General features: G+C 38.7%; 1 protein-coding gene and 1 long non-coding RNA gene across 2 annotated transcripts in view; both read left to right on the top strand.

The window, feature by feature from the left end:
• Nucleotides 1–2126: 2126 nt before the first annotated feature.
• On the top strand, nt 2127–4463 carry LOC136710812 (uncharacterized). Its single transcript, XR_010804665.1, has 3 exons — nt 2127–2461; nt 3532–3609; nt 4146–4463. It is a non-coding gene; the product is annotated as an uncharacterized lncRNA (long non-coding RNA).
• Nucleotides 4464–10993: 6530 nt separating this feature from the next.
• hecw2a (HECT, C2 and WW domain containing E3 ubiquitin protein ligase 2a) overlaps nt 10994–27688 on the top strand; it is a 61188-nt gene continuing 44493 nt past the window's right edge. Inside the window, exons 1-5 of the mRNA XM_066686642.1 lie at nt 10994–11858; nt 20152–20259; nt 20653–20747; nt 23249–23318; nt 25662–25831. Of these exons, the coding sequence (XP_066542739.1) occupies nt 11543–11858; nt 20152–20259; nt 20653–20747; nt 23249–23318; nt 25662–25831 (759 nt within the window). The 5' untranslated portion in view covers nt 10994–11542. The remainder of the gene's footprint in view (nt 11859–20151; nt 20260–20652; nt 20748–23248; nt 23319–25661; nt 25832–27688) is intronic.

The raw sequence follows: 27688 nt of genomic DNA, 5'->3' as shown, positions 1-27688 counted from the left end.
ACTTAAAGGAGCAATAAGTAATTTTTAGTGCCACAAAGTACCAAACACATTAAGTTAATGAAACCAGTTTATGCTTCACAATGTTTCCCCAGTTTCAAGGTAACCATATTAAAAATGGGTATAAATCACTGATTGCTTGTTTAAGTTGTTTTTGAGCTGCTACTTCGTACTAGTCAAGTTGTTTTTGGGGAATACACTTTTACAGCATCACACATTTCAAATGCAAGTGACAATTTTATTTGCTATGGCTTTGGTGTTGAGTACTGTAACACCTCTGAAAAACCCCAACACTTTTAGCTAGATGTAGCTAGTTGATTGAGTAAATTGTGGTCCAAAACGTCTTATTGGCTATGTTCTGAAATTCAGGCTGATTTGCAGGTTACATTTGAAATGATTGGTTTAATGACCGGAGCAGTCGGTTATTTTTACCACCATAAAGTAGCTAACAATATTTCTGAAAGTATTTCTTTTATTATTTTTACTTTTTGAATAAATAAAGTGCAATTCATGTGAAGTGAAAAGTATAATTGGTTTTTAGTAGTCCATGTGTGAATCAGTTTATGCTCTGTAAGAGGGAGGCCACAAAAGAGGCTTGGAACAGATTGTCATACATCCAGGTCAGTAGGTGTCCGTATAATGGTTGTTTCATAAAATGCTGAAGAATCAATGAATGCTTGCTCCTTTAAAAATTTAGCAGGGTTTTGCAGTTTCTGCTACTGTAGTAATAATAATAAAAAAGCTTAATGTCTTTTTAATAGCAAGTGTGTGTATCTGTAATCAGGCTTTCTTTGGTCAAATGCCAAAATGCCACAAAATAATTTAATAATGAAAAAAATATAATATGAAAAAAATGTTTTCTGTAACGCTAATTATTTTCAGCTGATTGTGGCATTTCAGCAATTGGTCAAGTGACCAAATGGATATTTGTAATTCTCAGGTTTAAAAGCAATGTCTTGTGGAGTTGTGAGGTGGCCTTCAATGTATTTCTAATATAATGTTCACATTTAACTGTTATTTTTACATGCAGTTTGTGCACTTTGTGAGAGCTGTTGCTGTCCCAATAAAATAATGAGCAATTACAGTATTTTTAGTTGTCAGTCTTTTATTCTTCTCTCTTCATTCAAAAACCTTCTGGGAAATTACATTATCCATATATTAAGCCTAGTCTTAACATGAAAATAGATTATTATTTATTTAGTTTTTACATATGTGCACTAATTGATTTAGATCATTTATGTCCACATGTTTAGTTTAATTTAAAACATTGTGGAATCTTCACACAAAGTCCAATGTTTTCATGTAAACACTAAGAACAAGAAAAAACAGCACTACAAATGAGTACGACCATCTTGAATTTTCCTTTGTATTTGCATGACAATGTAACTCTGAAAATAGTGATTGGCTCAGGTAATATTACTGTGCACAGTATGTATTTGCTTTCAATGCTGTAAATGTTTGTGATATCCTAATACTGTCATAGGAAAAAATGTAAAACCAATTAATGATTGGTTGTTAGTTTATATGCAATGAGTTTCTACATTGATGCATTTCTACAATCATTAGTTATTTACATTTGAATTAAAAATGTTCTTGATGAATACAGATTTCCACATCTTTGTGATTGTATGTGGTAGAAATATATACGGTATTTTTTTTATAGGTGTAATTATGTATTTAGTGAAGAATATTCTGGAATCAAATCTGTTGCAGCTGTGTCATGAGCAATGGTTATTAAAATACTTGTATTTTATTCTTTGTCATTTATTGACAGGACAACTACACACTGGACTCAACATGCACAGACACAGCTCACAGTTTCACTGATTTACAGTTACAGAACACAGCTCACACATGCATGCATCCACAGATACGCATAGATACTCACAGGTCCATGCATACACAACCAAACACACGGCTCATACATACATACATAGCTACTCACGCACACATCTACAGATTAACACTCCTACTCCTTTCCCTGCAGGATGCCAACTCATGAATGCACAGATCCCCACACTGCAGAATCTCTCTCTCTCTCTCTCTCTCTCTCTCTCACACACACACACACTCACACACACCAGCAGCAGCAGCATAACTGATGCTCCTCCATCTCACCAGCACAGCTGCTTACTTCACGAGCTCCTCTCCTCACTCTGCGACTGCACACACACACACAAACACAGTCACTACACACCGCGCGCACACACACACATTAATATTCAACGGAGAGAACCGGGGCTCGTCTGAAACGCAGAGCCGCACACAAGATCCAGCAGCGGGGCAAAAACACCCCACACCTGCCCTGCCCTCACGCAGCCGGACCTGGCGCCTGGAGACAGGCCGAAAAACGCCTTCCGTATTATCTAAAACATCGCAGGATTTTCATTAAGGAATTTGTCTTTTGCAATTTTTTTTCTTTTTTCTGGTAATTTACACGGATCTCACGAATCCGCGCCACAAGGTAAGAGACGTTACACAACACAGTCTTATTATAAACAGCATTACAGAAGGAGTTGCGCGGAATTGGCACGTTCCTCCTGTGACTAAGCACATTTTGAGGGGGATTTTTTAGAAGATTTTTAGGAAAGACAAACAGGTTTATAATTACATAATTCCTTAACTCCGTATCACAAAAAGAGGCATGAGTTTTCTGTAAAGCAACACAGAGCTGTGAGGTGAACAGCATGATGTTATATGGCTGAATTGGAGGGAATTCCCTACTGAAACTCAGTAGCGTCCAGTTACACGCGTGACTGACATTCGGTTGGCGCGAAGCAGCCGTGTGAGAACACCCCGCGCGCCTGCGTGACGGTTAACAGCAGTCACTACGGAAAAAAGCTGGCCGTTAAGCAAAACTCCTAATGCGCATGCGCCATTGTTTTGATTATTGTCGCTGTCCGTTATGGGCTCTATCAGTCAGTTAGACCTAAAATTGTTGCTTTAAAAATTGTTCATATAAAATGTGGATATTTTAATTTGATATTTTTTGAGTGAAAACTCCTAAGTTGTTGATTTAACAGCAGCTTGGCCATTTATGTTTTTAACAACAGTCATTAGCCAGATATGAAAAAACAAGGGCTGTGACCAAAATGACTTCCTTATCTCTCTATTTAGTGAGGCACTGTTTAGTTCACACCTAAATTAAATAGTGAATGACACTTCCACTGTCCATTAATTAGCAACTAAGAAACTTGCAATATAATCCTGGTCCACGTTCAACTTGTGTACTACAAGTTTTGAATGTGTACTACAATGTTTACTAAAATGCGATGCATTGTGGAAAATTGTAGTGTTCTCAACATCACATTCAAATTTGACTTTAGATAGATTAAACTCTTAAAGTTGGTGTTCATGAACTTTTATGAAATTGAGAGAATATTTCATCATCAATTGCTAGCTCTCTGCCTGGAAAAAGTTCCGGTGTTTGTTTTACCAAAGATTACCATGCTCTGGCTTGGTAAATATGACTAATATGACTTAAAACTAAGTCTAAATTTGCTCAAGAGCCCTCTTCCTATGTTGTCTGTTCAGGCACAGCTGAGAAATAGTATCAACAGTGGAGAGACCCCAGAAGAGAGCTGAGAATGTTGCTCTATTCCTGCTCCATAGGTGTGTAACATTGAATTATTTGTGCTTATCTATACTTAAGGAGCGCCCTCCAGGGTGTATTCCTGCCTTGCGCCCAATGATTCCAGGTAGGCTCTGGACCCACAGTGACCCTGAACTGCATAAGCGGTTAGTGATAATGAATGAATGAATGAATATACTTAAGGAGGAAATGACTGCAAAATGGAAGAGCTACAGTCTGCTTCTTACTCAAATATACTTAATTGAAAATGTGCACGTATGTAGCCTAACACAGTAGCCTGTCTTATTTAAAATCAAAATAAATGGAAGGGATCATTTTTTTAACTAAGCAAATAATATGCAGGGACTTTGGGAAAGGAATGCAGTGGTTTGTAATTAGATACATAAATCCAGAGCTGGAGTATTTCTTATTGCCCATATATATATATATATATATATATATATATATATATATATAGTGCAGTAACGTTTGCCATAAGAATTGCATTATATCCTATATTTTCATAAGTTGCATACATTGTCTATAAAAACAACTATGGCTTATGTGTGGTTTGTAGACAAATGCTCTCCCAGTGTTCCCTCTGAAATCCAGGCCATCTCTCGGATGTTTGTAAGCTCTTACCTGTGGTAAAAAGCTTCATTCTTCTAAGAAGACTTTGCTGTCATAATTTGATGGCTATGATACTGTTATTGAGGTCAAGTGGATGATGATTTATACATCACAACCGCCACTCCAACTCATTTCAGAGGAAGGTGCGCCATCAGTCCAGGGAATGCAGTTCCATTGCTCCACCGTTCAGTGCTGGGAGGACTTTATAGCCCATGATTGCTATTGGTTAAGATGAGCTCTGGCTAATGTTCAGCTGCTCCAGAGAGTCCCATTCTATTATGGCAAAATATTTTGTACATGTAAACTGTTTGGATAAACATATGTGGATACCTGCTTTGAACGTTTTTTTTTTTTCTGAACTGAAGGTAACTAAGAGGCACTTGCTGGATTTGATAGCATTCAGCAATGAGAACATTAGTTAGGTCTGGTACTGATTTTGGATGATTAGCTAATTCTTGGTGACAAATGCCTCTCTAATTCTAATTCCAAGTGTGATGAATTAGATGTGCAGCTGTATCAGTATGGTTGACCAAACCTGCCAAATTAAAAAGAAAGAAAGTGGAATTAAAGAGAGAAAAAGGAAATGAAGAATTTAAAAACAAAAAATATATAAATTATATTTAGATATAATTTATAACTTGTATATTTGTGCATATTTATTAATTTTGTGCATTTATTTATTTCTCATATTTATATATGTTTTATATAATATTATTTATATAATATATAAATTATATATGTTTGTATATATATTTTTTTGGTATTGTTTACTATTTTAAAAATGTATTTGTTTTCTATCTACTATTTTTAAAATTGAATTATTTTCTGTATTAATATTTGTAACTTGTTTGATTTACTTATTCATTTATTTATTATTTTTTCATGTATTTATTTCTGTATTTCCTCCTCAATATATGCTAATGAAGGGGATGTGTTTTTCATGTTCAGGCTCAAGTCCAGAACAGTGTAATTGATTCTAATTGAAGTATCCTAGAACACAAATGTCTCAATCAATTATGTGATCTTCAATTATGTGAGTTCAAAAAAATTTATAAATTCAATGTGAAAGGAAGCAAACGTGTCTTTGGCAGCACTTTCTGCACATTTGTAGCTCATTCTGATGTGTGTGAACTGCTGGGCAGACTAACTGTGCTGCTCCATCTCTCAGAGCAGAGGTGTCTTGCAGTGGGAGCTGTGTCTTTGGCTGCCCCGTCTTTGGGAGCAGAGAGACTGCGTAGGGAGAGCTGGGTCTCCTGCAGCTACATCCCTGGAGCAGACCACCTGCATAGAGAAAGATTTATCTCTCGCATCTCCAGTCAGTCCCAGTGTTCTATCGAGTTGTGCTATGTGTATATCAAGGCCGCCATTATTATACTGCCAAATATCGCTGATGGAGCAAGACATGTACAGTGGATCTACGACATCGGGCATTGATCAACCACTAACAATGTTTAGACTCTGTGACATAATTGTTGGACAGCCCCCTTATTATCATACAAGAGCAAGGAAAATGGAAAAAAATGAATTCGGAGATAAATGAATGCAAAAATGATATAGTTATAGAAATAAATGAATAAATAATTAAATGAATACATATAAATGAAAAAATAATAAAACTATAAAAATATTGTTTAATAAAACAACAAAAATACCTATATATATATAATAAATAAATGCACACATTTACAAATTTGCATAAATATTAAAATTAAAAATTGGCACGTTTGGTCCTCATCAGGGACACAATCTGCATATTTTTCTCCCTATATGTAAGTATAAAATGCACTACAACTGTTAAAAAGACATGTTTAATAAATTTTAATTAAGAAATTTAAAACAAAATAAGTGTAATGTGACCAGTGTCACTTAAGCATTTGCATTCCTGTGTCTTTTTACCAGGACACACCATCACAGATTTCAGTTGTGTAATGTGGAGTATTACATAATGCATATCCTGTACTAAATAATGAAAATGTTACAGCTGTAATTAATAATGTATATCTGCCCCACCTTCTTTGACAGTCCTGTCAGGTTTGATTATTTTTTAAACTAAATACCTAATAGTGCAACCCCATCACATAATGGCATTAGAGACTATGCATCCAAAAACACACATTGGTAGGTCAGTTGGCTGTGCGAAATTATCCATAGGGGGAGTGTATATGTGATTACGTGAGTGTATGCCCTGTGATGGACTGGCACCCTGTCCAGAGTGTGATTCTGCTTTACACCCAATGATTCCAGTTGTAGCCCTTAAGAAGATGAGGCGTTTGCAGTAAATTAATGAATTAAAGGTGGAATATGGAGCTGTGCTTCTGTAGAATTTAAGTAACCTTGCCACAGAGTGCTGATGTAAATCAGGTTGGCTGCAGTAAAACTATATTATACTATATATAACTCATATTGTAATATATATTTTTATTCTGTAAATGCCTATGATAATGTTTCCAATAAAATTATTTAAGGCATCTTAAAGGAACACTAGGTAAGTTTTAATGTTTTTTCTCCAGGGGCACCCCATAGTGTAATTCATTTTTACAGCACTGCACTGTAATCACTGGGGAGGAGGTGGTGGTATCCTACCCACCTCTAAAATAAACATAGTGTAGTTTCTGCAGTGCTGAACCTGAGGTAACAATGACATGGACTCTGCTGTCCTTTTTACAGGTCAGTAAAACATCACAAAGATTTTGAAGCTGTAATTTTAAGATAGAAATACGGCCTAATGTTCCTTTAAATAATTTCAGTTATTTGAATAATACAGTATCAGGTTACTGTTGGTATACTGTTGGTCTGAACACAGATACAGTTGGGGGAATAATGTACAGTGTTGGTACCCTGGACAAAGAGAATGGTGGGAGATTAGTACATCACAATGTTTAGAAGATATTTGATCTAATATTTTTTAACTGTGGTAAGGCACGATAAATTGTTAAAAGCAAATCCACAGATAAGGAGGCTTTGCTGTAGTCTTACATATAATAAAATTACAATAATACTTAAAGTATTCCTTACAAAACTACTCTTTGTGCTTCAGTCATAGAGGTCCCTGTCCATTATTCGTGTAGGTAAGGACTCCAAATTCTATTTTAGCAAAGTAAGATAAGATACCAAGAATAGTTACAGGATGGTAGGGTAATAGTGATAAGAGTGGATACATAGGACAGCAGTGTTAATAATATGTATGGATAATTTAAAAAAATATTTGTGCTAGTATTGATTAAAGGATGGTAGAATGATAGGATGGTAGGATAATGGTGTTAATAGTGGTTATATGAGAGTGGGATAGTTGTGTAGTCAAGCTGAGGGTGGTTACAGCCTAGTAGATGATATAATAGCAGTCCTAATAGCCGTTTCAGCAAAGTATAATAGTAAGATTATAGTGCTATGGATTGCTATAGCATGATAGTAATGCTAATGGTTACAGGACAGCAAAATTGTAGTGCTAAAAGTGAATACAGAATTGTATGATAGTAGTGCTAAGAATGGTTACAGGATAGTTAAACAGTAGGAAAATAATGTTGAGTGGTTACAGGATGGCAAATGCTCGACAGAGTTGAACAGTAATATCCAGTTGCCTATAGAAGTCTCTCTAATATGCCAACATTGAATTCCTTTTAATGTTCCCTCTTGAGGGAATCCCCAATACCATTTTCAGGGCTGTTACATACCTGTATTATCTCAAGAGATGTTTGTTAGATGACTTCGAGGTGCAAGGAAAGTGGTCAGCATAAATGTAAACTGCAGCATCAAGCTTGAAAAATTATGGACAAGGCTGATTTTAAAGCTGAGACTTTATTATTTTGAAATACCATTATGAGGCAAATTCTATCTGTTCTAGACTTCATGGCGAACCTTACATTGCTAGCTTGTTAATTAACAACTAACTATTAACAGTTAATTTTCAAATGTTAAACAGCCCTTTCTGTTAAAGTTGATACAGATTGCTCAAAAGTTGTCTTCTAACTTTTGAATACACACTTTGTATTGCTGAATGTTAGATTGTGTGATGACAACCTTCCTTTTTGCTGCAAAGGGGACTATATGTACACTTTTATCATAATGGCATTGATAGTCTAAATTAGTCTAACATTAACAGTTTTTATAGTATTATGACTGGATACAGAATTGTGAATCAATCTATGATGTATGTAATAATCATATGTCTTGTGCATTATAGTCTATGTATGTTCACCCCTTTCCTGACATTGTATAAAACCAAACTCTGTGTGTGTGTGTGTGTGTGTGAGAGAGAGAGAGAGAGAGAGAGATAAAGACAGTGAGAGAGACAGAAATTCCTAGTGCCATTTTCTGTGCCAGCTCCCCAAGGTGCCCGTTCTGTCAGGCAGCAGAGTACTGCAGTGACCTCCACTGAAGCACAGCAGGGACTTCCTTATTGACATCAACAACAGTGCACCCACTCTCACACACTGCCCATCAGACTCCATTCACTGCTTAATTGATTGGCAAAGGTCAGGTAACACACATGCAAGAAGTCACAGCTCATTGCACTTACATCCATTCACGCAGATGTAAAATGCTATCATTCTGTAATAATTCTAATCATCTGCTACAAGCATAGTCCAAAAGACAGGGACAACAGTACTACATTGGTTCCTTAGTTCAGTTCATAAAGGGCTAGCACAATTTTGGGATTTCTTTGCTCATGCACCCTTCATTCAGGTCATCTGTTTATTGCCAGGTTTAGTGGGTATAAAATGGCCAAACTGTGCCAACTGAAAGCTGTTCATGTGGGTGGCACGGTGGCGCAGCAGGTAGTGTCAGAGTCACACAGCTCCAGGGACCTGGAGGTTGTGGGTTTGATTCCCGCTCCGGGTGACTGTCTGTGAGGAGTTGGTGTGTTCTCCCCGTGTCCGCGTGGGTATCCTCCGGGTGCTCCGGTTTTCTCCCACAGTCAAAAAACACACGTTGGTAGGTGGATTGGCGACTCAAAAGTGTCCGTAGATGTGAGTGTGAATGTGAGTGTGTCTGTGTTGCCCTGTGAAGGACTGGCGCCCCCTCCAGGGTGTATTCCCGCCTTGTGCCCAATGATTCCAGGTAGGCTCTGGACCCACCACGACCCTGAATTGGATAAGCAGTTACAGATAATGAATGAATGAAGCTGTTCATGTGTGAAACACCTTTAAAGAGATACAATGTTGAAGGAATTTAAACCTTGTTTAGGCATTGCTTGTTCCACCTGTTGGCTAGTAACTACTTGCTCTCTAGGACATATGTATTGCTTTTAACCATAAATGTCTGCTATTCTAAAATCTGAATATGCCTATTTATTTCTATATTACTAGGTATTTGTATCTTTGTATCTGCACTGTCCATTTTATCAGCTCCACTGACCATACAGGAGCACTTTGTAGTTCTGCAATTACAAAGAGACATCACCCTGTTTTCTGCATACTTTTTATCCCTATTGCACCCTGCCCTTCAATGGTCAGGACCACCACAGATAGATCATGCAGATGTAAAGTCAGAGACAGTAGCTCATCTTTTGCTGCACAGTTTGTGTTGGACATTCTCTATTCCTTCATCAGTGGACAGAGGACACTCTTGGCTGTTCAGCAGTGACACTGATGTGTTGGTGATATGTTAGTGTGTGTTGTGCTGGTACAAGTGGATCAGATACAGCAGGGCTGTGAGTGTTTTTAAAGCCCTAAGTGGACCAATGATATAGTTGTGCCTAGCAGAGTGTAGAGTGACTGGGCACAGAGTTTAAAGCTCGAGCAGCACTTCTGTGTCTCATCCACTTGTACCAGCGCAACACCCGGACATCAGTGTCACTACAATGCAGAGAATGATCCACCACCTAAATAATACCTGCTATGCTGTTGTACTCAGGGGTTGTGACCATTGAAGAGCAGGGTGAAATGGGGATAAGAAAGTATGCAGAGGGAAATGTGGTCTACAATAACTGTAGAACTACAAAGTGCTCCTTTATGGTATGTGCAACTTATAAAATGGACAGTGTGTGTAGATACAGGGTAGTGTTTCCAATACCAATTGATAATTTAGTGTATTTTAATGTACATATAATTTTTTTTTCATCTAATTAATATGGTATTAATCATACAAAAACAAGGATGCAACACAGATACGTGTATATGCTGTTCATGAAACCCAGTATCCTTAAATAAGAAAAATTGAGAATAAAGGAAAATTGCATATTAAAACCCTTTAAATGAATTCTACTGCTTATTTTCATACACTTGAGTTGCTCCTGCTTTAGTGTCTCCTCAAAGTCACAGTTGTTAAAACCTTGCGCTATTGTAGAATTGCTGTTCTGCATGCTAAAAAAGCCTTGTTGGACAGTTTTCTTCCCAAGAGTGAGGTTAGTATGCTTAGCTACAGAGTAGGATGTAGGCTGAATTGCCTGACTTTAGAGGGCAAGGCTGAAGACTAATGACTAATGAAGGCTGCTTGTTCAGGGATTCCACGGTTCCACGCGAAGCCATTTGGGTGCTCTTGCTGTGCATGTAAAAGGAGCAAAAGTACTGACGTTTCTTTCTGTCTCTCTTTCCTTTTCTGTCCTCTAACTCTCCCACTCCTGCCTTATTTTCTCACTCTGTCCCTCCTTTCTCAGGTTCTGTGAGCTGAAGCACAGAGAACCATGATTTTGGATTACAGAGTCACAAGCCTTTCCAGAATTTTCTCTGCACTTCCAGGCAGTGCTCTCTCTGAGGCCTGTCAGACCGCATTCATGAAACTGCAGCACTGACTTTGGATTGAATGTGTTGATTAACCAAAGGCTGCAATCTCAGCTTATCCAAGTACCCACACATCAGAGTGCCAAATGAGGTTAAGCTTCTGGGTTTGTCACCCAAGATCACTACAAAATAACCTGTCATTTTCTTCCAATTAAGTAAACTAGTAGTAAGTGAGGTGAGCTACAGGTTCAAATCTTAGAAGAGCTAGGTATGCTGTCAGTAAAAAGATACTGTACAATTTCATTTTTGTTTACCAAGGCACAAAACATGTAGACGATCATTCAAATATACAATGATGGTCGTAGGATTGAACTGTGAACCTTAAATGAGTAAAAAAAAAACTCAGTAAGAGAATTACGAGCTCCCTATATAAATCTAAATGAAGATATACACTTGAGGGTAGCACCTGAGTGACAGTTAAGACCTTGTAAAACAAAAACAACTCAGCACAGGAATCTTCTAGATGTTTGCCTGAATGCAAGTCTAGTTTCTCAATACTCCCTTCCATAACTGTCGCTGAAAGACCCCCATTCCCCTTGCTTCGTTCCCACTAGCAGCCACCATTCGCCCCTCTCTAGCCACAGCGGTCCTCCCATCCAGGCCCCGCTCCCATCAGGCGCCAAGCATGGCGCCACAGGGGCGGGAGCTCCTGGCCAATCGGGAGGCCGGGCGGAGACGCAGCCCTAACATGCGTCACACACTGAGCCCGGAGAACCTGCGGAGCCTTTCAGAACGGGGCTCGATGGACTCAGCTGTCACCGGCTCTGTACAGGCCCTCTCCAGAGCCACAAGTGATACGGACTTGGTCAGCTCCCAGAGTCGCTCTTCCCTTACGGCCTCTACTCTGGAGTTCACTCTAGGCCGCGGGCAGAACCTGGTCATCTCCTGGGACATCAAGGAGGAGGTGGACGCTACTGACTGGATCGGGCTCTACCACATAGGTAGGAGTTTTTTGACTGTTTTTTGCCTGCTTTAGAGGTGGACACTTTGTTTTTTGCTGACATTGTAAGGTTTGAACTAGACCCTTTTTTCATAATTAGGCATTTCATAAAAACATCTCATATTCATATTTCCCTGAAAAGCATTTTAATCAGCTAGAACAATACACGCTAATTGCTGACAGGATAAAGTAGAACGGTCCGGAATTTTTATGAACATTTATAAGAGCTTTTAAGCTGTTGTTAGCTATTCCTTAAATGACTTTTTGGCTCGCCTTTATGGTTCTCGAAGGAGTAATGGTAACTATTAAGGGAAGAGTGTCCATCAAAGTGCTCTGACACACAGCTGCTTGAGCTTTTGTTTATTTCTAAGAACTGACTTAAACCTAGAAAGGTTACTGGTGGTTATATTCCAAAGGCCTTAAGTCACTCTTTGCCAATTTATTAGTCAACTGAGTGCTGAGCCCTCAATTCACACATAGGGCCAAACAGAAACTACATTTGCAGCCAGTAATTAAAGCCAACAAAAGCTAACAGGTAATAAGCAACTAGGTCCAGACAAGAATTCTTGAATAGAGGAAAAAGTTATTAAACTCACAGCGCATGTTTGCCAAGAACAAAGTCCCACAAAAGAAAACAAATGTAGTCTTCCCAATTTGTCAGTCCAAAAATTAATCACTATTTAGACTATTAAGAGCTATTTTCATAACAAGGAAGACAAGTTGATTATTTTAAAAGTGTGAAAGCAGGTAAAAAAACACAAGCAAATGCAGGTCGAGAGCCCAAAACACACAAGCAGAGATAACACATAACCAGGTGTGAAATACAAAGACAAACTAGTCCCAGGAACAATCCAAAAGAGTAAATAAAATACAAAGCTAAGGGTCAATACACATATAAGTAAACACAAGAAAAACTGCTCAGTAAATCTCTGAAAACACAAGCCAATACTGTGCAGTCTGTGTGGACACATGGTTTGAATAAGCATGAACACACCCGAAAATAATAAATTTACCAGTAAGGGACAGCACCAGTGTTGGCTCTTCTTGGTGTGGGAGCTGTCCATCAGCACCATGTGACTTCCTGTGGAATCCTGGGAATTTTTTTACTGTCCATAGGGTATAAGCTGTGAGATAGATGTGACATACTGGAATAAAATTTGCTTAAATTATTAGCAAATCTATTATGTTAATTAAAGACACTGCACATTATATGCACATTTTGTAGGTAGCAATAATTATGGATGACTAACACCAATCCATCTCATCCCAAAAGTATTGATTGAAGTTTTTGGTTCCAGTACATTAAAATTCACATTTCTCAACTTGATACATCATTGCCTCTCTGGTGGCAAAAGAGTATGAGCTGTTGCATTAGGTTGAGAGGTACAGAGGCTAGATATATTCGGGCTCACCTCGACACACAGTATTGGCTCTGGAACTGATCTCCTCAAGAGGGGCTGGATGCTCTTTCACTCTGGAGTTGCCCAGCAGAAAGGGAGCTGACTGTTGTTTGTTCTTATGCACCGAACAGCAGTTCAGAGAACCTGGCCTTCTTGGGAGGAAACGGCCCCACTGATCTGAACCCACGTTTTGTTCAGTTATTGGATTTCAACATTGTTAAGGCAGCTAACTGGAGCTGTGTCCGCAAGGTTGTTGGTGCCTGTCGTGTTGGCAATCCCTGAACTTGGTGGTGGACACTCTGGGTGAGGGAGGCTGTCAAGCTAAAGAAAGAGTCCTATCAAGCCTGGCTGGCTCAAGGGACTCTGGAGGCAGCTGATGGGTACCAAGGGGTCCTGAAGTGTCAAACGGATTGCGACTTCGGCTGTTGTCGAGGTAAAACTTGGGTGTGGGAGGAGTTCAGTGAGGACATGGAAAACAACTTTCAGTTGGCTCAGAGAAGATTCTGGCAAACAGTCAGGCAACTCAGGAGGGGAAAGCAATTTACCACCAACACTGTTTATGGTGTGGGTGGAGAGTTGTTTACCTCAACTGGGGGCGTCATTATGCAGTGAAAGGAGTACTTCAAGGATCTTCTCAATCCCACCTACATGTCTATCACCTGGGCTGAGGTGGCTGAAATAGAAAACACCTTGGCGGTAGGGCCCTGGGGTTGGATGAGGTCCACCCTGAGTTCCTCAAGGCTCTTGTAGGGCTGTCCTGGCTGACACATCTTTGCAAGATTGCATGGACATCTGGGGCAGTGAGTCTAGACTGGCAGACAGGGGTGTTGGTTCCCTTTTTAAGACACGAGATTGAAGGGTGTGTTCCAACTATAGGGGGATCACACTCCTCAGCCTCCCCAGTAAGGTCGATGCAGGGGTACTGGAGAAGAGCGTCTGGCTGATAGTTGAACCTCATTCAGTTCTTATATAAATTGAACAGGAGTCTGGTTCGTATGGCTGGCAGAAATTTGGACTCCGTCAGGGCTGTCCATTGTCACTGGCTCTGTTTATAACTTTAATGGACAGAATGTCTCTGCATAACCAAGTGGCAGAATGTGTCCGGTTGGTGGTTTAAGGATCCCATGTCTGCTTTCTGCAGATCATGTGGTCTTGTTTTGTGTATTGGGCAATGACTGAAAGAATGAGATCTCCGCTACAAGGGTCTGGACTCTCCCTTAGAGATAGGGTTAGGAGTTCGGACATCAGTGAGAGACTCAGAGTGGAGCCGCTGCTCCTTCATGTCGATAGGAGTCAGTTGAGCTAGATCGGGCATCTTGCCCGGATGCTTCCTGGGTGCCTTCCTGGTGAGGTGCTGGAAGAAGTGGCTAGGGAAAGGGAGGTCCGGATTTATTTTTGCTCAGACTGCTTCCCCTGTGACCTGGACCCAGATAAGTGGTGGACAATAGATGGATGGATTCTTAAGCCTTTCAGTCATAGTTCAGGATGCTGCAAGATAATTCCAGCTAATGCTTTATATTCATGATTATGAATTTTCTATGATGTAGTAGTCCAAATGTTGAATGTACAAAGCAGCATGGGTTCCTGGCATTGGCAAAATGGATTCTTGCTCAGGGCAGCAACTTGCCAGGAGCTGTTCCAGCACTCACGCAGTGTGTATGTCCTTCTGTTAAACAGCCCTGTTTACATTTACCCCAAGGTCTCTTGAACATCCCATCCCCTAAATGGAGGGTCTGTTCTAGCCAAATACTGCCAATGTCCGCTATAACACAAAAAAGAAATAAAAAGAAATTCTGTAAGAGATAAGAAAGATAGTTATTGAATTATATATGTTTGGAAATCTTCTGGGAAACAGAGAAAAAATCACAATGGCTCATCAAAGAAGCCAGATGTGCTACAGGCCCAGGCCTAATCTCAGATAAAATTTTTATTAATGCCAAGAATGCACCATTAGAAAAAGAGTGGGCAAAGACGTCTGCTAACTACTTCTGTGGTTAAAAACGTCTACTAACCAGGAAACACATAAAGGCTCATCTCATATTTGTCCATTTGTGTCCAAAGTGTTACTGTGGTTCTGTTACATCTAGCGCAAATATAACACAGTATTCCACTATAAAAACATTATTCTAATAGTGAAATGTGGTGGTGATAGTGTGACAGAGTGGGGATACTTTCCAGTTCAGGATCTCATAACTTGCATTAATTGACAGAATCATGAGCCCTGCAACAGAATGTAGTCATCACTCCATTATCTGAAGCTTAAATGTGTTAAGATTATACAGCAATTCAATCTAATGAGCACAATAGCAGTGTTCATATTTAAATGTTTCAATAGAAACTGAACTAAAATTTTGAGCTGGCAGTTCAAAATGCCCTCACTTGAACCCTATTGAGATATTGTGATAGGACTTGAATTGGACAACTCTAAATGCTCTAAAGCCCTTCAACTTTGCTGAAATAAAGCAGTCCTGTAGAGAAGACTGGAGGGGGTAATTTGTTTCACACCTATGTGACAGACAGATCAATATGCTGTTATCTGGTAAACACAAATAGGTAGCAAATGGAGGGCAATGGAGAGAGTTGAAAATAGAGGTGAGGACACTAACCAGATTAAGATTGCCTTTAGTAGAATGCCATAACCGAGAGGGCTTTAAGGCTTGTCCACCCTGGGCACCATGATCCCTAATATAATGTAATAATGTAAAAAAAAAGTATTTATATATTTATTTATTTTATTTTATTTATTTATTTATTTGGTATTTATTTCAAATCAACCTCTGAAAGCCTGTGTTTACATATATATATATATATATATATATATATATATATATATATAGAGAGAGAGAGAGAGAGAGAGAGAGAGAGAGAGAGGAAACACTGATGCTCAGTGATTGTGAAATCTTTTTGTTGATAAGACAGTGTAGACCTGTCCCACTGAAAAACCCACTCCTCATTGCCCCCTTCTCCCCTTGTGCTCTGAGTGGCGTCTTTTGTGATATTGCACTAATGAATGGTCAGTGCAAGTGAGCAAGGGCAAGTGATAATCGAAATTGAAATTCAGCTTATATTTTAAAAAGTATATACTATTAGTTACTTATTGGTTTTTCTTTTGTAATGTGTGATTACCTGCTATTTTGCTAGTTGTGTGTATTATTTTATGTTTTGTTTTACAAAAAATATATAGGAAATGCAATAGGTTTCCAGAGTGCCTTTATTAGACCCTTCACCTTTCTTGACCTTTAACACTCAGATCCCAATGTCTAACAATGTGCAAAAATGTGAGAGCAGGTAAAAAACGATCCATCTGGGCACCTTGCCTCAAGCTATCGACCAGGAGGCCTCAGTACTTCATTACCTTCACAAGGGTTCCCTCCCTGGGGTGTTCTACATTTCAACAGCTAAGCAGACATTCAATGATGGCATCAACGTAATCTGCCTCTTAACTTCTCATTAAAAGGGGGTTCGTGCAAGCCACTGTAATTTGCAAAGCCACACTATTCTTTTGCAGGACTGTTGCTGTCCAAAGAAAAACATGTATCTCCAAAATAGTACATTTATAGGAAAAGGAAAAACCTTAATTCTCAAAGGAAGTCAATGTAAAAAGAGTTTATATATTTTAAAGTAATATTCCAAGTAATCATTTTTCAATTTTCACACAATGTGAAGGAGAGCTATTGTGTTCAAAAGATGTAGTAAACTAAAAATCAACAGAAACTGAGATATTTTTTTTCATTTGAAAGTGACAAAATGTAGCTTGTTGGATGAACCTAAGATATTGTAAATTCTCTCTGCTTCTAAAATAGATGTATATATAGTATATATAGGTATAGTAGCAAATGCATTACTTGACATATTATTGAACATAAGCAGGACCAGTTTCACTAATCACTGTTTTTATATTTGAAAAAAAAAACTTGTTGCGTGGTAATATCATAGGTATGTATTTTTGTTTCATGCATATGATCTAGTATCATGGGATAGGGATTTTCACATTTAAATACTGATTGAGAAAAATATCTTCCAGAAAATTCTTTTAGGGCTCAGACAGTATTTCTTTTATGTACTCTTTATAAACATTTTAATGTAATGTGAGAATACAAAGAGTTATCTATCTAAACCACATTGTATTAGTCAAGGCTGCATTGTTATATTCAGCTCAAAATGGAGTCCCTCGTGGGAGTGTACAGTTTACTGTCTTACTGTAAATAGTTTGAACAGACGAAAATACCACCTGCATGCTGCTGACACAGTACCGTTATGCTCTGTCAGTTAAATAGGTCTTGCAAGTACTTTCTGCACTTCTAAAGTCATTTCTGAATCACACCATTGCTGAGTGTTTGTAGACAGCCTAGTTTTATCTGTCTAGCTGACACAGCAGGGGTTTGTTTAGAAAAGTTCACTGTGTATTCTACAAAGGTTTTCAGAAAGACTTTTGGAAAAAAAATATATACAGCTCCCCATTATTAAGAGCACAGGTATTAAACTTTTAAAGAATATTTTAAGATTATTTCCACCCATTTTGTGCATAATTAAAAAATATATTTTAAACGAAGATTTATCACAATTTGTAGAGTCAGAATTGTTTACACTGATTGTGACTGGAAAATATAACATACAATGTTTATTAACTTCCTGTTGCTGAAGCATTATTTATAGTTTTGTAATAACCCTTTGGTCTTATGTTTATATTCTTATATATATTCTTATTCTTAATCTAAAAATGGCCATCGTCATTGGGATTGAAGCAGTATGGCAGTATGTTCTAAAAAACTGTAGAAAAGTGTATTGCAAATATTGCAGGATTTTTTCATGGCACTTAAACTTTTTTAAGTTCTTAGCATGTGTATTTGTCACCTTTTTAATCGCCTCACTGAAAATAATAACAATAATGATATAACCATCTTTATATAATATTACTGTTTTATATGATTTACAGCTAATTACAAATCTACAGTATATACTCTTTAGACGGAGTAATCCGGATGGAATAAATGAATACTACACTTAATTAAATTCTAAAAAACATTAGATGGTTAAATTTGCTCTTGTTCTCTGGGAAGTGGCAGCTTACATTTATATTTTTACAGATATAATGATCTAACATAAATTATTTAGCAAGTTTTCTGGTTTAATATTATATATTTGTTTATTACCATGTGCTTTGTTGATTGCTTTGTAGTGTATGTTGTATGTTGATATACACCGTGATATATATATAAATATATATAGTATATATATTTATATATTGTGTTTATAGCGTTGACATTATTCAAACTCTTATCGTTAATAATCGTTAATAAAACTTTAATAATTAGTTTGAGAATGAATAATAGTCAAGCTAAGTGAGATCTTCAGGATTTTCAGACCCTTAACGAAAAGACTGTACACACTGTAATTTCAAATAATGAAAGTTTTTATTAACAAAGAAGAAGGATATTTAATTAACATAGCATAATCTTGCAATCTCACGGCATCAACGCAGGGGAAGCCGATTCGACTTTAAAGATAAGCTAGGCACTACGGCTTGTGACAAAAATGTTGCTAACTGAGGTTTGATTACGTATAAATTTATAAAGGGACTTAATTAGGCAACTCAAGACGTCTCCTGGGAGCTTAGTGAGGTCCTTCAAAAGTCTTTGTTTGTCGGCGTGGAGAGGAGAAAACGTCTCGCTTGGAGAGGTTGGAGCTTGAAGAAATAAAACAAAGAGAACGCGTAAAGGCGTTCAGAGCAGAAACGAAGTTAAGAGTTAGAGAGAGCGTTCAGGGCGGAAGCGTAAGAGTGTAAGAGTTGAAAATTTGAAGATAAGAGAAATGAGCCGGCATCCTCTTTTCAAAGGTAGCGCGGTCACGCCCTATTGGGAGGTGTCCTTCCTTTGATTGGATCCAGGTCCGAGGCTCACGTGACTTGTTTCCCGAAAGAGAAGAGGGGGAAGGTTGGATCAGAAATTCAAACAGTAATAAGATAGAAATTTCGCGTATCGAAATTTCCAATACATGTTAGTAACATATCACAATGAGTGTCCTGGATTATTAATATCAAACATTTACATAAGATTTTATCTTGGGTACGTCGTGTTTATGTCCCATTTACAATGTTAAAATATTAATTAGTTTCCTTTAGTTTAGAGACAGAAATTTCTTTCATGATTGACAACAGTAATACACATCACTTCATTGGTTGATAGATGTTCATCTGAAGGCAATAGAATGACATTCGTACATATTGTGTATACATATTAATCAGAGTTTGATTTATTTTCGTTATTGTTTAGGCGACCTCGGGAGAGGCGTAGTTTCGCCAGTGTCCATTTGGGGTCGCTGTTGATCCATGTTGTTCGTCCGGTGCGGATGAGTTAACGGGGGTTCAAACCGAGGTCACCCCTGCTAGCCATCTGTTGATTTCTGCAGGAGATAAGGAGAGACACTTAGGTGCCACTCGTCATAAACGGATTATAACTCCCCCACTTTGTTTGAGGTTCCTGTTTCTTAAAAGCATCATAAAAGTGGGTTTGTTATCTTTCATCCAAAGGGGGTGAGGGGTAGTGTCGCTGGAAAGTGTCCCGCTCCATCTTTGATGTAGGCTTTTAAGTGAGTTCTTGTGTGTTTTTCAAAGCGGGTCTGCGCACACACATACAATCCTGTGGAATGTTGAGTTCTGTTGTAAAACGAAAATCCTTGTTAGAGAAGTTTTTTATTCAAAACTTTCATCTCTTTATTTGGTCTATACTCCACTACAGCTTATGCCTTTACCTAACTGTCCAGAAGCTCTGGAAACACTTAATACAACATTAGTCATTATGTTTAAACCAGTGACTGTTTGATTTAAACAACATTAGCTTAACTACACTGGTCAGTATGGAAACTAAAACACTGACTCCTTCCTTATGTCATTAGATGAAACATGTCCATCAAACATGTGGGACTGCAAGAACCGAGGAGTGAATGGAACACAGTGTGGCCAGATTGTCTGGAGGCTTGAGCCAGGGCCTTACTTTCTGGAAGGTCAGTATATTATTTTGCTAATTTTTTTCACTGATTTAGTATTACTGTACTTTATTTGTTCTGTTTCTGGAGTGTATGGAAGGTGCTTTAATAATAAACTTGCCTTGCCCAAAAGGCTACTAATTAAGCAGTAGCTATAGCCTGAAACAAAGGCTGTCAATTTGAGGAGGGTTGTCAGCTTGCCTTCAAGTTTTGTCAGAAATATATTTATGAGATGAGTGCCCATAAACAGGACCAAAAATCATAATTACTAATGGGAAACTCCATATAATATATAAATAAACCAAAATTATACACATCATTCAACTTATGACTTATGAAGCTGTAAAGAGATACCTCCAAGGAAAACTTGAAAGAAGTATTCTGGGTTTCCCCTCTTTATGTCCCTTGTAGCTGAAACCAGGATCTGCTTCAAATACTATCATGGAGTGAGTGGAGCATTGAGGGCAACAACACCCTGCATTACAGTCAAGAATCCCAGAGTTTCGGTCAGTAAGTTTTCTTTTACATGGCATGTACATGTCCAAGTGTAGTGGATGTTGCATATACACCGTGATATAAATATATATTTTATATATATTTATATATTGTGTTTATAGCGTTGACCTTATTCAAACTCTTATGATTACTGATCTTTGACTAATGATAGTAATTAAAAGTTTATGATTGACTTAGGCAATTAAAACGTTAATAATTAATTTGAGAAATAAATAATGGTCAAGCTAAGTGAGATCTTCAGGATCTTCAGACTTTTAATGAACAGACTCCACACACTGTGATTTCAAATAATGAAGGCATTTATTAACAAAAGGAAGAAGGATATTTACTTAACATAGCATAATCTTGAAATCTCACGGCATTAACGCAGGGGAAGCCGATTCGACTTTAAAGATAAGCTAGGCACTAGGACTTATGACTAATGTATTGCTAACTGAGGTTTTACTTAGTGTTATACATTTATCAAGGGACTTAATTAGGCACCAGCTTCTGGAGAGTGATTGAATTTTTGGCTTGCTTGCTCTTTTGCCGTTTTCACCGAGCCGTCGGGTCCCACGGTTTTGACCTCCGTGCTCCGAGTTTTGCCTCTCGTCCTCTCAGCGTCGTTGAAAGGGGATCCCTTCCAGGGTGAGTCAGACACTCTTGGCCTTAGGCGGGGTGACGTTGGCCGGGAGTTCCCTTTCACGGAGGACCGCGGGCCTGGCTGGTCTTTCCCCTGAGAAAGGGGAGGCGTCTTCAGAGTAGTTACCTCGTCGCTCGATTCTCCAGAAGTAGTGCCCTCAGAAGTCGGGTTATAACTATATAATATATAATTTATAATATATCCGCTATCAACTAATCTAAAGGGGTGATATCTTATTCTGGCCACTCGTGAGATTAAACTTAGATGGGGCGGTAAAACATAAACACAATTGAAAAGAAAAGAAGGTATTCAAATCACTCGACGTATTCGTAAATTTATTTTACACTAGCTAACTCAAGACGTCTCCTGGGAGCTTAGTGAGGTCCTTCAAAAGTCTTTGTTCGTCGGCGTGGAGAAGAGCAAACGTCTCGCTTAGAGAGGTTGGTACTTAAAGAAATAGCTTAAGATAGAGCGCGTGGGAGCGTGTGAAGTAAGAGAGCGATTCGGAAAAAATGAGAGAGAAAAAAAACAAGAGAGAAGCGTAAGAGCTTCAGAAGAGGAAGTTAAGAGAGCGTTCAGAGCGCGAGAAATGAGTCGGGCATTCTCTTTTCAAAGGTAGCACGGTCACGCCTTATTGGGAGGTGTCCTTCCTTTGATTGGATCCGGGGTCCGAGGCTCACGTGACTGGCTTCATGAGACAGGAAAGGGGGGAGAGAGGGATCAGAGATTCAAACAGTAATAAGATAGAAATTTCGCGTATCGAAATTTCCTATACATGTTAGTAACATATCACAATGAGTGTCCTGGATTATTTTTAGAGTGGAGAGTTTTTATGAAGAACACTTATTCGGTCCATACTCCACTACACAAGGAATTTACAGAGCATTCCTTCAATTCAATCCGAACATGTAGAAATGTCATTCAGCACTCACTGATGTCAGTTAAAAATCCAGAATGTGCTGTGCACTCCACTTTATAATGTACATCTAACAGTTTAGTTTTAGCATTTGTGTTGTCTTTTCAAATCATTAATATGATGTATCTCTTTGCTAGATGCTAGCTAACTAAGGGGTTTAAGTTTTAATATTATTAACACTGAAAAACAGATAATATTAGTAATAATCCCTTGGTAGCATTTATACCAGTACTTCCTAAAATTTTTTTTTCCATGTTGTGTAAGCTAGCAGTGGTAGATATTCAAAATGTACAGCATACACTGAGGGGCATCAGGTTTAAATATGCATGTATTTTAAGACTTTAATCTAAGAACACTTTTTGCTAAAATTCTGTGGATGTTTCCTCACCATTTGCTAGCTCTTCAGTCTGTTTGAGTGCTCCAAATGGGTCTGTTGAGCTTACAAAGACCCACTGTCTGTATATGCTAGGCTTTCTCTCTTTCTGCTCACAGCACAGAAACAGCATTTGGAGGGTTTTAGACAATGAATAGACCTCTGAACAATGAAAAGCATAAACCAAGATGAGGATATTGCTCAATTCAGGCTTCAGGGGTGGGTAATATTGACTTATTTTTGCTGTAGATGGAACTGACTCTAAATTTGGCAGAGCACTAACTGCATGAATTTAAGCACATTCTGCAGACTGATAACATAGACTGAAAGTGCTACAAAACTAAACGACAAATGAGTTTCTGTGGTGACTTCTGAGTTTCAACAGCATTTTTTCCACAATAGTAGATGTTGCCTTTAACTGTGATAAGCTGTATGGTCAATTTTAGCTATTTGGTATTGTCATTCAGGTGTATGCTTATGTAAGGTACGTGTTTGAGTGTGCACAAAAGGAAAAAGAAAAACAAAGCTCGAGACTGATAGAAGGATGTAGAATGATATTGATTTCACTGTTTGTTCTCAGGCTGACAGCCAAGGTGAAGGACAAATGGCTTCAGACAACAGCCGAAAATTACTCAGCTTCACCCTATCAGGTTGGTGGAAGTTTAGATCCTGCTACAGAAAGAAGATATTTCCTTTTATTTTAATAATTTTGAAGACACTCTGGTCTGTTTGTGTCTGTAAAGTGGGTATGATATTTGTGGGATTTTTCTTGCTTTGTTTTTGTCCACTGCACAACCTGTGTAGTGGTGAAGTATTCAGGCTGATACCCCTCTCTCTGCGTATTACAAAGAGACAACTGGACACAAACCATGTTAGCAAAATCCACTTTACAAATTATATAGTGGTCACAGGCTTGTGCCCTTCTCTTGGTTTATTTCACTGATGGTCACTAATGACAATCAGTAGACAAATAGATTTTGCTTGCACTGTTAGTGTCTGCTTCTGTCTTGACATGTGGACCTGTAAGCATCACACAGGCAAGACATATTTCCCTGATTAAGGTTACATGCATCACTCTCTGTGCACACTATACCTGCACCAGTGATTTAGACAGGAAGAATGCTTCCACTCCCAGTATCTGCTCAGGAACTTTTACCCATGTGTTTGTCAAAGTGCTTTGCCGTATATTGTCTCTTGTGAAGGGCTGTTTAGCATGCAGCTGGATTTTCTACCTGCACATGGCAAAAAAAGTGATGTCAGAAAGTGAGTCAGTGACTTTGGTACTTGGTGAGCTTAATCTTCATCCTAGCCCAGTGGGTCAACTTTATCATTTTCTACGTTCTAGACCTGTATGGGGCTGTAAGCATGCAGAAAAAGCATCATCCCTGAAACTTCTTAGGGGCTAAGGTTTTTGCCCTAATGGCAGTCTGACTGCTTTCACCCTCTCACTCAATTGTAAATCAAATTGAAGGCAGCCACTATAAGCAAAGGGGAAATTGGGAATCCCAAGTTGATTTCTAACTCAAACTGCTACTATCCAGCTTTGATGTCCTAGAGGGCAAAGCTCACCGGTAGGTCCTTGAAGCCGTTTAAGACCAAGCTCCTGATGCTGTCAGTCATATGGAAACACTTGGTGGCATACTTCATGAGCTGGTGGGGGACTGATCCATAAATTTTCACAAGCTCAAGCCCAACCATACGCATGTTTTTCGTGTTGTACTTGACTAATTGGATCTGCTCCCAAATCACTGGCAAGTTCTTCAAATATCCTGTCAGACCAAGACCCCTGCCTTGTAGCAGTGGATATTACTATAGCCATACTCTGTGAGGTAGCTGGTCACTCTCCATGCCTAAACAGAGAAGATATAATCAATGAGCAAGGTCATGCTGAGATGACTGACTGGAGTAATAATTTCTTGTGGAAGTGTAGCGTTAAATGCTCTTCTCCACTTCAGTGGAATGCTTTAATTAATTCCGGGGCCTGCATGGAGGTCTACAGTGGCTTCAATATTGTGGGGCATTTCTTATAGAGTTTGCAGATGTTGCTGCTGGTCCTGGTCTTTCATGTGACCTCTTTGGCTTCACTGAACAGGTTTATAAGTAAGGTTGGACATTGGGTGGTGCCTGGTGAACTTACTTGTTCAATCTTTGCTAGGTTGCAATACTACATTCTGATGATTCATTCAGCTCTTCCCTGGTAACCCCTGCTTCCCATTCTTTGCTTCCTTCTGCAAATGACTGGCTTGATTCAAGTGTTGTTGTGTTCTTGTTTTTGTTCCTTGCTCTTTGGTGCTTTCGGATGCATGTTGCCCTCTGCAGCCAGGCTAGCCTCTGCTTGATATCCTCTTACAGCTTTTGAGACTTTTTTTCTCACCTGGTGTTGCCTTCCACTGTCTCTTTCTGAGTTGTAATCACCATGGCACAAGCGGATCGATCTCCCTCTCTCGTACTTTTCATTTTGCTTCAGAACAGTGGTTTTCTTGGTTGTAATTGAGCCAAACCTTAAGAGTTTAGGCTACCCCTTCAGAGTGATCTTTCCAATATCTCACTAAGGTCTGCATGCAGTTTTTACCATGCCATTGCCTTGTAGGCCTTTTGCAACTGTATCCTTTTCCTCTGGGCTGGAGCGTTCATCTCTGCTTTTTTACTCTGGTTTTTAAGACCAGTGGGTGCATTTCCTTGGTGCTCCCATAGGCATGCTACCCTGAATGGCCTTACTTCATAATTGACTGACTTCATCCTCAGTTTTGGTCCCTCTTGTTTGATCTGATGTTGCAGTGGTGGGTTTTTGCCTTTCCCTCCACATTGTGTCCTCTTGTGGATGACCCATGTATATGCTAATCAGAATCATTATTTGTTGAATTTTTTTGTGGATTCTGACAGTGTTTAACATACTTTTATGTAGTAAATAAATAGCCAAGAGTTACAGCAATATATATATATTTTGACTTTAGCCAGAGTGCTAATTATATATGGATAATTTTTGCGCATAGATATTCGTGCAGTGGGATTGAAGAAGGGAATGTTCTTTAACCCTGACCCCTACCTGAAGATGAGCATTCACCCAGGCAAGAGGAACAGTTTCCCAACCTTCTCCCATCATGGCCAGGAGAGACGATCTGGCATTACAACTAACACTACAAACCCTGTGTGGCATGGAGAGGTAATATTTATTTATTTATTTATTTATTTATTTATTTATTTTTAATGGAATGAATGGAACATCTGATTAGAGTTATACCTTGGGAATAATATCAGATATTTTGCAACAGCACTCAATACTTTTAAACTTCTTTTGGGCCAAAAGCATAAATATGCACCTTTAGCCATGGTTTTGAAAGTGTCACGTCATTGTTTCCTCACAAAACCTGCTTTTCATACATTAGAACACAGTTTACTGAGTAATGTAGAACAAAACTAATGTTATTTTTTCCACAATCTTCTCCTCAATTTTAGCAATTTTCATTCTACCTGTTAGCTAAGATATACCAAATCACCAGTGTTGGACAAAGTACACAAATGTGAGTAAAATAGACATTCAAGGTATATATTGCTTCAGTAAAGGTCCTCGTTGTAAATCTCCACTTGAGTAAATGTACAAAAGTATTTACCTATAAATGTACTTAAGTATCAAATCTAAAAGTACCATGACGTATTATGACTCTTAAGTCCTGTTATCATTTTTGTAACAAGACTCATGCTTAACACATTTTAGCTGAAAAAACTCTAGTGTCACTTTTGGTCCCCAGTCTTTTAATAAAATGTCATTAATTAGTCTGACACTGATGAACACAGCAGAAATGGCCAAAGATTAAATACAATGAATGATGTTACATCAAATATTACATACACCCAAGGTGCTGCCCCTCTGAGACATCAGAGGTTGCTCTTTCCTGAGAATAAATCCCAGTTTATGCTTCTGTGTTAAACTGATGCCTTATGCAGTGTGGCTTGATGTGCACCTCTCCAGAAATGTAACTCGTGGCATCTACGCAGACCACAACTGTAGTTGGACGAACATGGTTCAAATTGCTCAAGTCAAGAAGTGAAGAAATATTAACTCCTGTATGCTACAGCCCCTAAATAGTGCATTTTAAAGATTTATAAAACTAGTGCTACTGCTACACCACTATGTTGTGTACTACATAGGGTTGAAGAAGATGAAATTCAGCCCTAGTGGTTTGCCTGTGAAAATGCAGAGCAACTCAGACAGCAGAAGAGACTCAGAAGTCTTTCACACTTTCACAATGGCATAGCAATTTTTTTTACACATTTAGAAACACTAGGCCAGAACTAGGGACACTACTTTTTACAGCACTGTACTAAAATTGGTAGGGAGCGGAAGGGAAGTGCTGGTTTCTTACCCTTCTCCAAAAGTTACATGCAGTTTCTGCAGTACTGAGCTGAGAGTAGCTCTATTCTCCCTATTGCAGGTCATTGAAGCATCACAATGATTTTGAAGCTGCAATATTAAGATCAAAATATTATAATGTTCCTTTAAGCTCTATTTTGTCTACATAGTTGCAGGGGGGGGGGGTGGTGTTCTGGGACGCCAGACTTCAATGTTGAGCCTTCTGGAGGTGTCATGGGCTTAATTCAGTGAAACACAGGTGAGGGGAGGTGCCTACCTTATGACCTCTGTGAAGAGCTAGTGATGCAGTGGGTGGTTTGGGTACTTATGTGCTGGGCTCAATGAGTAACCATAGTTAATAAGGATAGCTGCTTGCTGATCGGATCATAAATGGCCACAGAAATCCTAGTGGGTAGGTGTAGGATACTATTGTGATTGGCCCTGTGTGAAGCTTTAATGGATTGGCATAGGATATTTAATATCCTGTGTATGATTATAATTACTTATCTAGGTTACCTAGTGACCAGTGTTAACAGAGCAGCTGACAACAGGGGAAAGGCCTTATAGCAGCTTGGAGAGACAGCTGACACAGGGGAATAGACACTTGTGGGGCTGCCATGGGTTATTAGCAGCCATGGTGTGATCAACCATGAGGATGCAACCAATAAA

The sequence above is a fragment of the Hoplias malabaricus genome, chromosome 12, assembly GCF_029633855.1.
Source record: "Hoplias malabaricus isolate fHopMal1 chromosome 12, fHopMal1.hap1, whole genome shotgun sequence".
Taxonomy (NCBI): domain Eukaryota; kingdom Metazoa; phylum Chordata; class Actinopteri; order Characiformes; family Erythrinidae; genus Hoplias; species Hoplias malabaricus.
This window is presented reverse-complemented; position numbering and strand designations above follow the sequence as displayed.